General features: G+C 42.5%; 1 protein-coding gene across 9 annotated transcripts in view; it reads right to left on the reverse strand.

Annotated features, from left to right (window-relative positions):
- LOC105691578 (cAMP-specific 3',5'-cyclic phosphodiesterase) overlaps window positions 1–19,258 on the reverse strand; it is a 290,405-nt gene that overhangs the window by 180,319 nt on the left and 90,828 nt on the right. For 2 of the 9 annotated variants that reach the window (XM_048654681.1, XM_020855567.3), the window contains exons 1-2: window positions 4,839–5,040; window positions 3,810–3,926 (exon numbers count right to left, since the gene is read on the reverse strand). The exons of 1 other annotated variant lie outside the window; for it this stretch is intronic. In XM_048654681.1, coding sequence (XP_048510638.1) covers window positions 3,810–3,850 — 41 coding nt within the window. In that variant the 5' untranslated portion in view covers window positions 3,851–3,926; window positions 4,839–5,040. Of the gene's footprint in view, window positions 1–3,755; window positions 4,022–4,672; window positions 4,791–4,838; window positions 5,041–13,971; window positions 14,095–19,258 lie in introns of those variants that run through there. 6 more of the 9 variants (XM_048654686.1, XM_048654669.1, XM_025746556.2 and 3 more) reach the window with 6 other exon arrangements.

Genomic DNA, 19,258 nt, shown 5'->3' on the forward strand with positions numbered 1-19,258 from the left:
GCAAATGAAATAAGACTTGCAACGACAAATTTAGCGATAAGAAAAAACAAATCTTGGTACGCCGAGGAGTCTGAGACTCGAGCTACGGACAAAAGTTTCTCAAAAAAATATCCACATGGATGATAGGTATGTATACATTTGTATAAGACGAATGTGTAACATGGGCATGTACCTCCGTTACGTTTCTCGTCGTACTCTACGTGATTGAGGAAAAAAGAGACAAACGACGAACTTTATTTTATGGAAGTTCGTCGTTTAGAAGAAGTTAAGTTCGTTGCTCGTTCAGTCGGCGACAAGGCTGCTTCTGCTGCAACTGCGAAAGGGGTAACGGGAAACGAACTTTCCACGCGAATAAAATGAACTTGTAATATTTCGAAACTGAAAACTGAAATGCAAATTGAAATGGCAGATCGAACAATACGACATCGTTAAAGTTCTCGACAATTATCTATATATATCTCTACGACCTCCGAAACGATACGAAACTGTTGACAGATACACTCGAGAGGCATCGACGTAAGGATATCTTGCTCATAAAACTTGCATGGATCCGAAGATTCTCTGTAGTAGGATTGGCAATAAGCGAGACTCTTCCGGCCCCCCGAGGGCTCCTACGCCTAATAGAATAACCCGTCGCGATCCTCCGTTTCTTCCGTTCTCTCTGACTTTTTTGCGTTTCCCTTCCGTTTTGTCGGAGAGAGCGTATCGTCGCGAGCAACGTACACGGGTGTACGGTGGTATGTACACGTAGGTATATTATATAATGAAAATGTGGAGCTTCAACTTTGCATTCGCGTCGCAGTGCGCGGAGTCAATTGAGACGGGTGTCGAGGAACCGTTGCGACGTCGAATACCCAACTACTATATACGGTGGGTATATACATATAATCCAATTTTCTCGATCGCAGGCGTCGATTTCTACCGCGAGAATTGTAGCGGCAACGGAAGTCGAAATGGGATAAAGACGCGAGTAATGCTACCGAGGCGGAGTAAAAGGCTCTAGAGCAATTTGGATAAAATCATCCGCGGAATACCGAGTGATCAGGATCGGAATGACGAGGGAGAGGAACGCTGCCACCACCGTCGCCGCCAGGGGAAAAGAATACGTATTATCTGGGGGAAATTCTGGGGTGACTCAGAAATGGACGGAAGAGAGTCGCCTCGCCATCCGTCTGTCTTTCACTTATTTCTAACAATACAGAGCTTCCTAGAGAGAATTTCACGGAGAACACATTCTCTCGATTGCCACGGCAGAGCTGCGGGGCTCGTTGGTCCTCGTTACCGGACTTTTTGGCGTTTGCTCAGCACTCTAAAAACGGATGAAATCCGCCATTCGATTGTTCGCACTTTGAATTGATCTCGAAAATCCAATAATAATTCACCGATCCCAAAATATATTTCATTTGACGCGCGATCCTACACCTATATGTATTCATACACTTGAACGGATCACGGTTATCACATACGGCACGAATGCCAACTTCGCGTTCACGCGCCGTGATGGAATTTTTTCCAACCAATTCTTTGTATTTCGTTCGCGTCTATACAGATCGTCTATCATCCGCACTTTTCACCGACTACATCAACACTTTTCGATATTCGATACTGGACGTCCGTTTGCACTACACCGACTCCTGTCGGATGCAATTAATCGAAAACCAAATTTATTGGATCGTCGGTCGCCTGCAGGAGATAGAGATTTAAAACGAGTCATAGTCCTTGGATAGTGGAAAATTCGCTGTTTTCCAACTGCAAGTACAAAGGTAGCTATGGCCTTCCTAAGTCACAAGTTTATTAATCAATATATCTCTAACTTACGAATAGCGATCATATAAAGATATCTGCTACTTCTAGAATGAAGAGCACTAGGTAAGCGATGTAATGAATAGTCTTGTAAAAGGGCAGAGAAAGTTCTTGACGAAAAACCTATAATTTGCGAAAAATAATTTTCACGACAAACTACTGCTGCGAGTACCTATTTACGTAGGAGAGCGAGACCTCTGATTGCGATGAATTAGTTCAAAAGAACTTCGGTTGTGAGAAATTTCAGCGGGTACCTCGACGAGGACACAGCGTGGTGGCAAAGTTGGAACTACCTCGCGACCGCTCGAACACGGACCGCTCGAAGCATGAAATTCTTCGTTGGTTCAACCAAATGTGTTTGCTCTCGCGTTTTCTATTACATCTCAAGACCGAATTATCGGAATTTAATGAACGCGCGTTTACTTCTTCTATCCCGAGAATCAGAATCCGCGAATTGAATTGATCTATCTCTGGAAATTATAAACTTGCATCTCTGGAAATAGAAAAGCGAAAACGAAAAGAAGTACAAAAAATCGAATTCCCTCAAGGAGGATGACTCTGTCACGCAACTGAATCGAATATTCAATTACATTTCATATACCGAGGTATGGAAACGTATGTGCCCACCGATGCGAATCAATGAAAAACAGAATGGACGATTGGCTTGGGATTAAATATATAAGTCACGTTTACGGTGGATCGTTTGCTTGGAAAACTCAATCGCGACGATCGCATAATCTCGACTTCGGTGCGACGGCATAAATTAGTCGATAATTCATCCGATCCGCGAGTGGGAAACATCATTTTGCGACAAGACCGATGTGAATCGCATACATATATTCGAATGCGATCGTAGAATGACGTTGAATTTCAGAGAAGAAAAGATAAACAGAAATGTGTGTACGCGCGTATCATCAGGGTAAAATCTCTCAATGACTTTGAAATTTAACGACCGTGACAAATGCGAGATGCATTAACGAATGGTCGATTAACGGATTAATTAAGCATTTAACGAGGTTCTCGTCTCAACGCATAGGCTCATTGCGTCTTAACTCGAGATGGTTTGGCGCCGTGATAGTATGCACGGTATACGACGTTCTTCCCGCCCAATTGTTATTCATTCTTCGTTCCTATGAGGCGCAAGAATCGTACATTACAAGAGTATAGGAACAATTCGCACACTTGTCGACACGCGCAAGTGTGCGTAGATTTTTTTCAACCGCAAGATTTCTATCTCGTTGAAGATTGCGGGATCTCGTAGATATATTCGTGGCGCAGGTCTCACGATTCGATAATTTCGCTATACTATTTTCTAACATACACGTGAACGTACGCGTAATCGGCATACCATTAACGGAGAAAAATCTTCATTTTTTGTCGGGGGACGAACATTTCTACCGTCGCAGCTTTCGTACCTCGAGAGGAACACGCGAAAGCTTCGAAATCCGTGCCCGTCCTAGCACGGGGTATCGCATATCGACTTTTACAAGATTCGCGTGTCATTTCGAACCAAAGCAAAACGTATAATTTGATCGTGAGTCGCATAAGCTATCGCTACTAAAATTCCCGCTGGCTGAGCAAACATCGAAAAGGTATTTCGTACCGTTGGAATCTTTGGATATATGCAAATGAACAAATACGCGCGTATTACGCGTTAAAAGTACACATGCATGTACACACGTGAATTACAATCGTGGAAAATAGTTTTGCGCGGGAAAAATGACAAAAACTGATACAACGGCGTATCACAGCGGCGATGTTCGGAGATTTTTCGTATTCGCATGTACAACGAAGGTAATCTTAATAACTCCCTTTTGAAAATAATTCTGAATGAGTCGGGATCGAGTAACGAGTGGGCGTAACGTACGTGCGATGTACGTACATGTACGTAACTAAATATATCGAAGAATGTACATAAAACGAACGATTATTGACACTATTTTGAAACGCACTTGTAGATTACTATCCCACCGGGTCGGTGAAGTTGCTGTTGTAACAATATTTACCTTGACTTCTTCGTCAGAAATCCTCGACGCACATGCACCATTTAAACCTGATCATTTTTTTCTTTTAAATACTTTTTTTTAATTTTCTTCTTTTTTTTTCTTCTTTTGTAACAAGCACTGTGATTTCAAGCAAATTAAATTAGCACTATTATACGGATGTATACATATGCATACGTACGTACGTATACAGATACACATGTGTATACATGAATATACCAGCTGCAGCACAAAGCACAAAGCACTACGCGTTTCAAGCAAATTAAATAATAATATCAAATATTAATGCAAGTTTTTTTTACGTAAGTAGTAACGATTTTTTTTTCCCTTCTTCATTTCTTTTACTCTACGAGCGGATGATTAGCAAAAACTAAAAACTAAAGAAAGCACTACATATCGCTGTGCTACGACCCACTTAATTTATAACAAGTCTACGACAGCCATATCACTATCAAACGTGTGCGACAAACTCGATATGTTTGAAGATCGAAAAATTTTGGCATACAGTAGCTACGGGCTTTGCGATTTCAACGTTAACAAGGCAGTTGACAATTTATGCAAATCGTTGTTATTAATATTGTTATCATTATTATTAACATGATTATTATTGCATCAATCGGATTATCGAAAACGACGAACGTTGATGGGTAAATTATAATCGAACCGTGATAAAGATAGAGATGAACAATCAGAAAAGAGAAAAAAATGAAGTTGTAACAAGAGGAAGCACAGTACAGAAGTGAACGGGGTTTAAAATCTATTTTCGATACGATCGAACGAATATCATTGAAAAACATATGTATGCAGGTAATTACATATCGACTAATCAATCGATCATGAAATATCAATCATAAGGTTTTACACACAGCTTGTTTCGGATCTAAATTTTCTTTTCTTTCTCTCCCCCATATCGAAGTTGTTGATTATTGATTATTTTTTTTTTGCAAATGCAACAACAAAGTCTTCTCCTCGAACACTTTTCATTAATGATTATAATATTAAATAATCGATTTAGTAATAATCATTTTTTACTTTTCGATATTTTGCTACGTCATCGCACCCCCGTGGCTGCCGAACCCTTTGATATACATGTACACGTGTTGCGTGTATTTTTCTTTTCTTTTTTTCTTTTGCTCTAATTTGAAGGAAAAAAAAAATATCTATATATTTCTCTTTGCGGTTTGCACGCACGAGGCGAACTAACTGTGGCGTCGTTTAAAGGTAAGGCAACTGAATGACGGCAGCGGCATGGTTTCCCAGCGAGCTGCTGGAGCTTTACTAGGCGAAGCTTGCCGGCCATTCACGGAAATTCCCGAATACGGCAATCCGCATTTTTACGTGCATACATTGGAACAACTCTTCTCATCTCACGAGCGGAACTACAAACGGCACTACAGTCTATGTCAAAATCACATTGAGGTAGGTCCCGTCGATGGAATCCCGCGATTACGTTTATCTTTTACAGAGAAAATGGAAAAATGAAAAATCTAACCACGAGATAACCGATGCTTCGTATTACCACACGTGGGAAAAACGATTTTTCACCATTCCAAAGATACAATTTTCCTCTTCTTATCTCCATCGCACTTCCCGTGTAACGTATGCGTGCGAAATTCATCTCATCGAAGCAAACATGTAATTGTACGATTTTATTTCGAACCCTGCAGGTGGCAATCTTGTAACTCCTTACAGTGCGATAGCCCGATGTAACTTCTCTCTCTATGATTTATCGGGGACATAATTTTTCAAGTGAACCATCCAATATTTATCCGTAACCCGGCGTAGAGTTGCGAGATATTTCATGTAACATACGTATGAGCTAACTTGTGGGTGTAATCTAGGTACACGTACAGGCACAACCACGTAAATAATGGCAGCTGGTCACAAAGCGGTGGGAGAAGCGATAACGAGAGTTTCATTTGGTTTTATCCACGAAAATGATGATAGCGTTGGAAAGAGTAATGAAATAAAGAAGAAAAAAAGGAAGCAGAATGGAGAAAAAATCAAATGAAATAAAATGAGCGAGAAGTAATTGCAAAACGCGTTATAATGCAGCGCGATTAAGCCAATAAATATATGTAGGTACGACAGCCCTCGCGATAAGTCTAATCGCTTAGTCCTCCTTGTACATATATGACACCCCTATAATCTGATTATCTGGTAAATCAATGTCCCCCTTCATTTCGAAATACCCTTCCGCGCGACGCCCTTCATTTTTTATCCTCCCTCCGCCGATCTCCCGATCTTACAATACGGGAAAACCGGATGTAATATCACGAAATGTACCGAAACATTTGACGAAAAATCGAGCGATATGATTTATTAGTACGGCAACGGTTTATGTCCGATGAGGACATTCAATGCGATTCGCTAATATTAAGAGGAAATGCCATTAATTGCAACGTTACACGATTTCAGCTAATAGCTGAACATTTGCGCTTGGAAAATTACATTTCCTCGTGACCATTGAATGAATTATTTATTACGAAATAGAATGTGTGTACGGAATAGATATAGACTAGTTACTACAGATACGAATGATATAAATGGAATAATCGAATTTTCTCTATAATTGTGCTCTCCCATCGTTGCTCAGATCTACTAAATTCTATTAGAATATTTTCAATATTCGATCAATTAGTAACACGCTATACGTTTAAGCGATCATTACCAGTTCAGTCGTACGGTTACATACGTAGTACATACATCATACATTTACGCAGGTATTCGTACGTGTTATTATAGAATAATTAATCATTCTTCATGCACCGATGAACCCTATCGGCTTGCGTAGATACAGCTGTTGGCATGTATTCGAATATTCAAATGTAATAGCCGACGTTAATAAGTCGATTAAAAAAAAGGAGGATTGAGAAGAAGCAGAAATAAATGGGATCACGAAGAATTTGATCGAACGAGGTGAAAATATGTGTGTCGCTATTACAAGCGGAGAGGAGGTCGTAAGCACACCTTTTTACTAGATTAAAGTCGAGAGGGGAATTAGCGGGCGAAGCCGCCTCGCAACTTGCAACTTGCGGGCCTTGTGTACCAAACATAATGCAGAGTATACACGTATGTAACGTACGGAGGCGCCAAGGTCGGGCGGCGAACAAAAGATCCAATCGTCACGGCACCAAAGGCAAAGATCCTTTGCCGTTGAAGTTGGAACCATCATTAACGGATAATTGAAGGTCTTGCGATGCTGTCGGAGATTAGAGAACCTTACGGAAGGTCATGTGCTGCTGCACTTCGATGCGGCGCAATTCCGCAAGCACACGGGTCACTAACTCCAGTTCTTTTCTTCTCTTCGAAATTATTCGGCACCTCGTTATGTTTTTTTTTTTTTTTCCCCCGTAATCAAATCGAACTCCGAGGATCTCCGGTCGCGTTTACAAAATTCTCCTCGTCGCTGAGATTGTCGAAACAGGTCGCAACGATCGCGTGAATTTTTCTTCATACTACCCGAAATCGCAGCCCATTTCTGATGGAAGGAAATAATTTTCCACACCTACAGCGTGAGAAGGATGTAAGAAGACAATTTGAAAGCTTCGTTTCCGTAATTATCCTCGTTTCGGGAACTCGTAGTTAAACCTGCGCAGCGAAATGGTACATGGCCGCATTTACGCTGCAGGCATTGCCGGGTTATCGGCAATGTGCGCCCTGTGCTGCAACTGCAAATAACGAATACCTATGCAGCTGCATATATGGGCCACCAATTTCGTTAATTAGGGATTCTATCACGTTCTGACGGAGGTATAACTTGTTTACTTAGGGACGAAATGAACGTGGAACGTGACCGGTTTTATACAGACGGGGCGTTCCACGTCATTTCGACAAACCGAAAAGAGTCACCCTCTCCGATTATTTCACGATAGCTTTTAGTTCAAAATTTTTCAAAATTTTTTCTCTCGAAATTCCGACCACATTCCCCACCGCTATTTTTTACTCTCAAACTCATAAGTATAAATTATCATGTATCCGAATGAAAAATATTCATCCGCTATAACCTCCAGGCTTCTATACGCGAGAAGGGGTAAGAAAACATTATTTAATTACATCACCTGTATAAATCTACGTTTTCGCAGTTGCTCGCGACCCAAATAACAGGGGTGTAGCGGTAGGCGTGCCATTTGTAATTGCGTGAAGAATGTCTATCTCAGATTATTAATTGTACCAACGTTTGGAGCGAGCTGTACGTACGGTGTTTCCAGGAGTTTCGAATTGTGACCCGGACGAAGTAGTTACGTGGCCCCGGGGGTGGCAAAATCCTGTGAAACTGGGAGGCAACTTTAATTCCTCATTGTCACCGCGTCGCGAGTTGCGCAGCAGCAGCGGCAGCGGCTACCCCGTATACAACCGATATTCGGGTGGTAGGTACGTCGCGATGCCGACTAAAAATGGGAACGGTCGTCGTTACAACGCGGCCGGTGCAGGAATTCTTTTCAATTCGATCGAATTCGAACGATTGTGGTAGACAGCACTTCATTCTGCCGTCGATTATTTTAAACCGACCTTATTTCCCGGTAGCATTCGGAGGAAGAAAGATGGAAAAATCCTCGAACGTTAACTCGATTACAATTCGTCGTCGGCGCTGAACGATCTCGGAAAACTCAACACCGAGGATTCCTCCGTTATTCCTTCCCCTGGTAAATCTTGGCGATATTACCTCCCTGCAGCTCCGCGATATTTTTTCTCTCCTCTCGCTGTCGGACGTCAAACGGTAACCGAATAAATGCTACGTCAGCATCCGAACCCTCATAGAACCGTCTTTGGGGCAATCCCTGTAGCGGGCTTTCTCTAGTTCCTTATTCGTCTATCTTTCAGCGGAGCTTAATTTCGGGTCGACGTTAGCAACGCAGCTGCACACAGCTCACCTAAATCCAGCCGAACGTTGGGAAGAAGCTATACAGCTATGAACGAGGGTTATACACCGGCTACGTCGGAGCAACGTTATCGCCATTACATATTTATATCTGCGGGTGATTTAGTGAATTTTGGGGCGCGCGGCACGTGTTGTTAATAGGGGAAACCCCTGTGGCCGAGTTACGAGGACAACTCTGATGGTTCGCTCGATGAAATAGCTTTTCCCATTTTCTCTTCGCGGTCGAAAGTACGACTCTTTTTTTCTTTTTTGACCTTATTTTATTTTTCGTTGTCATACCGCCGTCCTAATGAAACAAAAAATGAATCGACCGCCGCAAAATGAAAGAACAAAAGCTGAAAATTGACAACCTGCAGGTACGTATGATGCTCCTGCCTATAACATACGTGTATTAATTACTGATCCGCTGAACGTTAGGGGTCTTCACTCGACCCTTGCAAAATGTGTCGAATCTGAAATCTGGACATCCGTGTTAAGAAAACCGCAGCTGACGAAAATAAAGGTAGATTTGTTTCTCTTTTTTTCTGGTCTCTTCAATTCATTAAACGAATGTTCACCTCCGACTAAAATTATTTATTTTAATGAAGACCGACGAGTCCCAGGTAATTGCTGACGTCACCGGCATTACAGCGATACGCGGCATTATGTGACCGTCGCTGCGATGATGATGATGGCGATTCGCGGGGTCCAGATGCGGCTCGAACATACGATTCGTTGGTATTTTCATTTGACTCGCTGACAGTCGGGTAGATGTCTCCAAAATTGTTGCACCGTATGGAAATATTCGGAACATCCTTCGTTTACTCGTTGACGTCATCGCTTAATCTCTCGATCATCGGACGCGAAAGGCCGCAAAATATTTTCCGAAAACGCGGAATTATACAATTTGTGTTGTCGAATTTCGAAGCGACACGTAGCCGCGCTTTTGTATAATCTCATTAACATGCGCTGGCGGGCAGTACGCCGATTAACTTCTACATCAACTGACCAGCCAGAAATACAATGTCCAGTATTTCCTGATTTCATTTTTGATAAAGATCACCTGCCACCCGCGACGATCATTTTCACCGCTCTGTATGAATGAATTTTTTTTCACAATTATTTTTTCCTCCCTTAGCTCCACATTAAAATACATACGAAGCGAGTTGATTCAGCCGAAAGGAATTCAGTAGACGTGTACGTAGCCAATTTTGTTACATGTTCAAAAATTTCGACAAGATCAACTTTTCCAAGAACTTGGCAGTCGGGAAGGTATAATTTTATAAATAATTTGATAAATATACCGGAATGTACCAGAAATAACGTTGCGGAGATGATCCGTTTTCGCGTACACGTGAAACATGCCAAACACGGAGACTTGTAAAAATTCTACAATTATAATGTTCTTGTTTTTTTCATTCCAAAAGGTAGAAACTCTCCCGAGTCATGTCCCGAGCAAATACGATTCGCCAACAAATATTCGGAAATAAAGTACGACAATATTTCGGATGATGTTCGGCGTATGCCCCTTCCTACGTAGGTTCATTAAAAACCGACTCCTTCGCCCCTTCTGCACGTGACGTAGAGAGACAGTTACCCGGAGCTTCTTGATGACGAAACAAAGCGGAATAATTGGCGCTGTTAACCGGCTCTCTTTGTATCGATGTTTACGCGATTCATGACCCCCCTTCACCGCGAGCAAAGTCCACCTCGGTACCGAGGCAACTTGTTGGGTAACGGCGAATTACGGCGATTCGAAAATATCTATTCCACATTGTCGAACGGAGTTGAAATTTTCCTCGCCGATATCCCAGTCTTCTTCGCTATTCAGGCGTCAAAAACACATCCGATGCAAAATCTTTCGAAAGTCGGAAGAAAAAGGAAGAAGCTCTATCGCACACGCGGTGTAAAGAGGAACCGCACAAAGAATAGAGCTCCTAGACTTCGACGCGATTCAGTGGAAAGTGGTCGGATATCGGGAAACAAAAACTGGACCGACTGAATAATCGAACCGAGTGAGAAAAATGAACGTTGCGACATAACATGTCGAGAACGCGTTCGTCAATTAATTGCTTATAGGCGTAATTAAGAGTGCCTCTCGCATTGATCGATCCGACGTACGCGACGTGCGGCAATGCGTTCGAATACTTACAATTAGACCAAGTCCTAGGCGAACGTGGATCTTAGGTAAAACGTGAAAATGTTGATGGAATTTTTCTTATTCGATCGAACAAAAAGAACGAAAGGCTGATGTCGGAAAAAAATGTATATCGAAACAAAAATGATCCGGGTCGGAGGCGTACGAGTTTGCGTGGAATGCCCCATACGTATACATGATATGCACACGTACGTGAGCGAGAATTTTTCAGTTCAATTGACGTCAACCGTGTCATGGAATGACATTTTTCTCTCGTAGAACGAGCTGGGTATGAATTATCGGCGCGGCGGAACCGCGTTACTCCCGAGCAGACTCCGCGTTATGGCAACCTGGTTTTACACGTCTAAGAAACAAACGGCTCGCTTTCAGGGTCTTCCATTCTATTACTGCGGCTGTCAGGTAACCTGGTCGTAGGAAGAAGTGGCGTTAACAGATGTTGGATGTTGTCTACCGCTAGAAGTTATGGTATACGGAGAAACCCCGGCGACTGTATACTCTGTTTATATTACGTGGACCACGGGAATTTGACGATGTTGAAAAGCAGACGGAGAGACGACGATGCGTAAGGATTACATCGAGGGTAAAAAGGGCTGCAATTTCTTTTCTCTTTCTTCTTCCTTTTGCCGCGAGAATTCATTGTTCGCGTTCGCACGCATCGAATGAAAAGCTTAAGCGCAACTGACAATCGTAGACATAGCGCTCGTCTGCGTCTACCAACGGGTGACGGTATGTAGGCGAAACGCCAAGTCGCGATCTATTTTTAAAATTACAGTTACACGCTGCCGCGCGTACAAATTATTATGATCAACGTATTATATCTACGTCTACGAAAATGAAAAGAATAAGCGCAGACATTCATCGTGCGCAAATAGAGGAAAAATGTAAACGTTCGATTACGTCTGACCAAAACTTGCACTTGTCAGTCGTTGCGATCCACATGTAATTGGTTTCGATTGAAACGTGGAAAATTAAGAAGTTGACTTGTTTTTTTTTTTTTTTTTTTAAATTTGCGATTCTAAAAATTTACTATTGATGAAAGAAAAAAAAAAAAAAAATTAAATTGAATCAAAAGAAGAAACTAAAAGATTTCGAATGCCACTTACGTATAATAACAACGATAGAAGCAAACGAACGAAAGTTTGGTACGTACATCCGCAAGGGCTTCGCGACCACGTGGTGACGTAATTTTTAAACGAAACATAACATAAAGGTTCTCACAAATTGGATAATAAATCTCACTTTCTTTGGTTCAAGGTTAATCCCGTTGGCTCCCCACCTCGGAGGCCGGCAATTACAGTTCTGATTGTAACAAACGTCGAGTTTGAAAATTAATCGCGATTCGTACAAGTAGCGAGTACATCGGATTCAAACCTACGCCGCTCGAGCTTCGGAACGGATAAAATAAAAAGAAATTGGGGCGCCAGAAGAAAAAAAGAAGAAAATTTAAGCACGTCATCGTAAATCAAGGAAGACGGAGTTCGCAATAACGTTTGTCAAATGTATAAATCTTTTCTACGCTAAATCCTAATAATAGTAGCGGTCTTAAAATATTTGAAAACCGCGGCGTGGCTAACCAGGTCTGGTATACTCGAAAGCTCGAAATGATTTTATTTTTAAACAACGATTCGTAATCGATTCTGCCTACCGTAAATCAGAAATCATTCCGAGCGGAGAAAAAGTCTGACGACCTGGGAAACGTGAGAGAATTAAATAAATAAACAGACGAACGCACAAAAAATGTATAATTTATTGACGGCAACCTGTTGATTAGAGAGAAGAAGGTGGAATCTATTTGACGTAGTGCACGGCGGAAGCACACGTGCTTTTCTTTATCAACTATAACCAGTTTCGACGCATCCATCGTCGGCTATGCCGTGCGATAGCTAAAAAAAAAGAAAAAAATCATAGGAAGACGAGTCAGCCTCGAAATAAATTTTGCTCGTTGCCTAACTAAATCGTTTACGACATGTTTACCACGAGTGAAATAGAGTATTGTCCGGAAAACTTTATGCTGCATATCGCCGGCTGCGGTGGACGCGTTGAACGTGCAATCAAACGGCTTTTTTTTTACTGTAATAATATAAATTTAAGGGGTTACGAGGGTTTGGGAGCTTCAAAAAGTCGAAAATTTTTCTTTTCCGTCTCATTAACTTCTGCGACACGTATAGAATATTGTCTCCAAATTTTAAGTCGATGGGCCTGGAATCGACGATTCTGTGTAAGTTGAAAGAAAAAATTTTCTCCTTTGTCTTATCGTCAATCCAAACTTGAAATATGGAAACTTTCTTTTTCCCTCGTCCAAATTCTAGTTTTAGGTATCAACCAACTCAATTTGAGTTTTTTATTTCCGATGATCCTGTCATAAATTCTACTGTCAACGCGGAAACACTTTTTTTGGAAAAGTCAACATTGAATGGAAAACTTTATTTCTTATACAAAAAAAAAAAAAAAAAAAAATTGTTGAAAATACGCTATTTTCGTGTGGAGTAAACTCATGTAACCCCTTGAGTACGATACCTGCGTCAATTGGACGTGCTCCGATGCCGTCTTATTGTATTGCTATTCGACAAAGCACGGGCTCACGTGGTTCAAGTTACACAACAAAAACTGCGTGCACTGTGAATGACATTCATTGAGAGTCACATTATCGGTATTAAATTAATTTAAAGAACACGGGGTAAGGGTACCACCGTGCATTGCTACTGACGTCTACAATTACGATTACATCCCAATAGTAACGGCTATTCTCGATTAAAATTATTCCCTCGAGAGTCAGCCGGTCGATTGAGCTTATGTCATCCGTACCTCGATCTGTACGGTCACACCGCCGCCGTCGTGCTTATGTAATATTTATGAGATCGAAAATTTGAAACGCAACATGCGCATCGCGTGAAACTTCTTAAGCATTAATACCGGTACAATTATGGCATGTAGAATTACCGCAGCTCCGAAATGCGCTCATCTATTACAGATGAATCGGATACCTGCCGAAGCGCGTATGTTAATATCATGGATAAATAAATTCATGAAAGCGACAACCAGTTTTTGATCTAAAAAGAGAGAAAAAAAAAGAAAAAAAACGGAGATCGGCAGCGATAAGCGTAAAAATTGTACCAATAATCGATCGGCGTGATTTATAACATTACCGTGAATTTATTCTTCGTAAGATAAACGGCGACTTCTGAAATCTTTTCAGCGGTGGTGACACGCGGTAGAGTATGCGTCAGACTGTCCGTACGTAAAAATGTATACTGTCGGGGTAGAGAAACTGGCGAGGAAAACTTCGCTGGACCACAGAGCCCACGTGGATGTTCGCGAATCGACGCACGTCCCGGTCGTTTCACCGTCGCGGAGGGACGCCAACAGCGCGAAGATAACACTTACGTGACCAGATAGGCTGTGCGTTGCATTCGAGCGCTGAAAGGAACGAACGGAGGAAAGGGCGGCGAGCGATGAGGGGGGGAAATACCGAAATGAAAAAAAAAAGGGAACAATAAAATTATATCCAGATCATAATAAATGGCGGGTGAGTTTCTGCGAGGGAAAAACTTTAACCGCTGCGGTATTCGAAGTTTTTAAATTCTGTGAAAATTAGCGTTGGAAAAGCAGTGTGAAACCTTTGTCTCTACCGGGTAGAGCAAAAAACTGTGGCGAACGGCGTTCAAAGCGGTCAAAGCGCAGAAGCGGCCACATGCGACGGAGAAAGAGCTTCTCGATGTTGTCGACTGAAATTCAATGATGCAAATCGGTTTTTTCAAGATTTATCGCTGTCATGAAATACCATTTGTTTTTTTTTTTTTTTCACCGAATTCAAAAAACTATGGACCTTAAATTATCCGTTGAATTTTCGAAATTTCTCATTAAACGGCGGAGTTCGATTTCGGTACGATGAAGAAGATACGTTGAACTCGGATGAACGGTGTCGATTTTTCATCATTTTTACCACATGGAAATGTACTCTACATTATCGCAAACTAACAATAAACTTCTCTAATTGAAATCGGCCATCACGTATCTAGATTTCACGTGACGAGATATTGTATCTGACATTTTCAGAGAATCAATCGGAAATTCATTTTGAAACGATAGGATTTTGTTGTTTCGAAAGAGAATCAACTCTTTGTTCATATCATATTCATACCATGGCTCCTGTCATCCTTAAATTTCATCGTAAAATAAAAAAGTTTATCGACGCGCTCGGATGTACGGAGATAACGAAGTGGATAGATTTATCTAACGGGAATCTGTAGAGAAAAATAATAACGAGATATGCCAAATTTTAATCTTCCGGTAGGCAGTTTTTTTGATGGCGAATTTTTTCATCCGTGCCCAAATTTGGTCGTAAACGTCATTTTCGAGGGAACTTTGCGGCATGGAATCGACGTGGTATTAGGTCTGCTCGGCTGGACCACTACGACGACAACCTGGTGACTTTTTATGACCCGGATGTCCTCGTAAAACGCGAGGAAACTTTGCTAGAGTACGCTCCGTGTATCCCGCGGAGATGTATATATAGTACCTTGGCACGTGTAAAAAACATCCCGTCATTAGGCGAAAGTATAAGAATCTTCTAATAGCTCTGGGGGTTGGCGATCTCCATCGACTAATTCCTCTCGAAACTTCCCCGACGCGATTTATCCGAAAGCGCTTCGAGGTGAATGAAAAGAAACATTTCCGCCGAAAATAAATAATGGAAATGAACTCTTGCGTCAAGCACAATGTAAACATACTCTCTCCGCGAGAGCCGCAAGTAGTGCATTACGAAATGCGAGACATTTGGCGACCGTTGCGGTAACATCTGTACGAGATTCTTGGCCGCCCGGACAGAACCGCAATTCAATAACATTTCCGGAATATCGAGGGCTCGAACCTTTTTTCTTTTTATCTCGCATAACTTGTTCCGGATCGGTCAAAGCGCACCCTCCATTCTTACCGAAGGCTCCATTTCCGGATGAATCCAGCGAGCGTACCAAATTTAAAGCTTTCATCGATTTTCGGGTGTCTTTTAGCTGCGATAATTCACCGGTTGATTTATCCCCAAAAAAACAACAACAAAAACAGTGCTGAGGTCAGTCAGGTCAGCGAAACTGCGTTTACTGATCGTTTCCGGAAACTCGTTACATGGAGCGATTCGAAGGCGTTATCGATACAAAAACATGACGAACCTATTCCCAGAGTAAATTTCGAGACGGGAGCAGCTGTTCCAACAAGCGCGCCTCAGACCTCTGCGACTCCTGTCGATAAAACTGGGGAAATTTCAGAAGCGAAGGTATTTCCGTATTTCTGAAATACATGCCGCATTAGTGATAGCGTTAAAGCACGGACTGTTGGTTCCTTTGCACAGGTAGGTACTTATCAGTAACGGAGTCGGCAAATTTCGCAACAGATTCGGAGCGGAATATCGCGGCGCATGGCACGGGAAATCAGCGGTACCTGGGTTCGTAGCTATACCAATATTGTACCCAGGTAGGTATATGTTTATTCGGTGATCCGGTATCTGTACGTGCATGCAGCAGCCTCGTATTTCACCGAATATGGATACATATTCCGTTCGCTTCCCGGCCCGGATATCAGCTGAGCTTCCCATTTTCTTTTTCCGTCGTAAAAGTGAGCGCAGGGTCCCTCGGGAACGACGTACACGTGCGCATTTATAACTACACGGATGAGTGTACGTTGCAACAACGATAGTATCCGCACTCGCGAATGTACTCCTCGATTTTAACGTCACAGGACTCGCCCGCTAAGGTCAACCGGTTGAATTAAAATTCCTCCAAGTAATAACCGAACACTTGGTAAAACGCCAGTTTCACATCGATACGGGCGATCGCTCGATTCGCACGGTAGTTGGGAGAAAATTATCTCGAAATCTAATTCGGCGGGTCGCGTTAATGAACCCGGACTTTGTAATTTTTAACGCATGTATGTATTAACTTCGGAGTCGACCGTTAACGTGCTTCGGAAAAATTTCTCTTTTCGAACCAAATTTTCACCCCACGTGGTTCTTGTTGGAAAATTTTCGGGGAATATTTATTTAATCGGTGCGCATTTCGATTGTTTCTAATTCGAGAATGACCAGGAAAAGCCACTTCCGGTCTCCCGGAATCTGGACCAGCGTCCAAGTGAAAACGAGAACACCGCAAGTAGCGTGAAAACGGTATATCGATCACGGGGGAGTCGACCTTTTCCCGTGGAAGGCACTACTTGAAACCCTTCTCGTGTCGTCGGTAGAAATATGAGTGCTTGATTTAGCGCCTTTTCTTTTTCTGCGGGTCTCTAAGCTCGGGTTTTTTCATACCTCGGAATGCGAATAATAAGGTATTAAAAAATAAAAAATAATAATAATCTTGAAATATCACTCGGACGGTCTGCCGAGAATCTTAAGTGCATTCAGAAACGCTGTCGAGTTGGGATTTTAGTGGACGGGGATGAAAAAAATGACAATTCATAATGGGGACGGAAGAACGTTAACGATAGTCAAAATTGTCGCGAGATAAATGTGAATATATTAATACAAATGGTGAATTGAGGAAAAACTCCGTACGCTTCCCGGTGAAAGGCTCTGCGACCAAGAGGCGTGCTGAGATAAAAAGTTGCCGGGAAGATTCCAGGAGTTGCAGAAACTTGGTAATTTAATGCGAGGTGTGACGATATAGCGCTATAAAGGTCCCGAAGGTCGTAAAAGGGGTGAAGCCGGTCCCGCGCAAGCATCGGGAGCACCGAAAATCCGAAGAAAAACTTTTTCCTCCCCGTGCTTCCGTTCGCCAGAAACATACAGGCCCCGCCGATACGCCGAGGGCGAAGATATCTTTGATCGTCACACCGCCGCGTGAACCAAAATTTCAAATCACTTCCGTAGGTCCATCGTAGTTGGGATCTCTTCCGTTTCGTTACTTCCGGTCCTACCGGGCCGCTAAGTTTCGTTCCAACGCACAGAGCGTTCGAAGCTCACTTCAAAGCTCGGAGAACCGGCTGATTCACGTTACTTCCAGACCATGAATTTTCCGTCGCAAGTAAACCGATCGGTTGGCGATGTACGTGGGAATCGATATCGCTGGTAGTTCGTTCGGTTACTTGAAATTTACTCGTCACTCGGATACACCAACCTCGTACGCGTCGAACCTTGCCACTTACGCCTGGAACCGTTCGGGATTAAATATTCCGCCGAAACAAAGTTCGCGTCGCGTCGCAGAAGCCGCCAAACCTCAGCGCGTTCGGGCGAATCGAAATAATCTAAGATCTCGTCGGATTCTAGATGATGTGGAGATGGGGTCTCCGTGGAACATTGAGAAATACATTTATATACGTTCCAGGTACACATTCACGAGAATTTATCTTTGTCAGGTAAACAGTAGGACAACGTGGAACTTTGCCAAAATGATTCTTTTCCCCCCTCCCATCCCTCCCTGTTTCTTGACGTTCTAAAAGCCACCTACATGCATCGAATATCCTTCCATTTGAAAGATCAGGTCGATTAGTCTTACCGCCGTGCTTTCAGCTCTTCAACGAAGATAAAAATATTCAGAGATCTTTGATAAATCTTTAGGAAATTCCACGTCGCAAAGTTACTCGGACAACATATAAGAACGCGGAGCATATCTGGTTCTAACTAAATGAAATAAAAAAAAAGATTTACGGAATTCATCAAAAGCAGCAACGACTTCCACTCGCGCATAGGTGAGTCGAGCCCTCACGGCGTTTCAAGCAGAGCAGGCATCTGAACAAACTGTCAAATGCAAAAGTTACCGTTCAGAATTTTCAATGAACCGAAACATCGCTGTGGTTTCAATTTCAAAATTACACGTCGACAGAACTGTACTCGCATCTCCACTACGGTAACTTACCCGATGCACATCTAGCGTCTCGAATGTACGCGTATAAGAGTATTTTCTTCGGTGTTTCAGTCACTGAAAGACGCACACGCATTCGATCGGGCTTCCTCCGTTCGTTTGTGTCGTCATAGAATGAGATTACAAAAAGAGGAAGAGTCTTACGGGCATGGAGGTTGCAAGTAAACCGTAACAACGGCAAGTAACTTACCCACCGCTTACTGCCAAGTTTATATTTTTAATGTCAAAAAAAAAAAAAAGCCTCGGTACTTCGATTAGCATTTTAAATCAGGTCGCGAGTACCGAGTCCTTTTACACACAAAACGGAGTGGAATCGAGTCGATGACGACGAACGAAGTGCACTTCGGCGTTCACTTTCGCTCAGGTTCGTCACGTCAGTTCGATGCAAGTTCTGCATAATTTTTAGATCGGGAGTGCGCGCGTAAGAATACGCCCGCTAACACGAACGTCAAATAAATCATGGAATTTAATGTTTGTGCGAGGTTTTTCATACCGACCAATTTCCGCAGATGCCATGGACTGCTCCGGCGATCGATATGCAAATATACCAATCTAACCGGTGCTAAATAATTCTTCCCATTAGAGG

This window comes from Athalia rosae, chromosome 1, assembly GCF_917208135.1.
Source record: "Athalia rosae chromosome 1, iyAthRosa1.1, whole genome shotgun sequence".
Lineage (NCBI taxonomy): Eukaryota > Metazoa > Arthropoda > Insecta > Hymenoptera > Athaliidae > Athalia > Athalia rosae.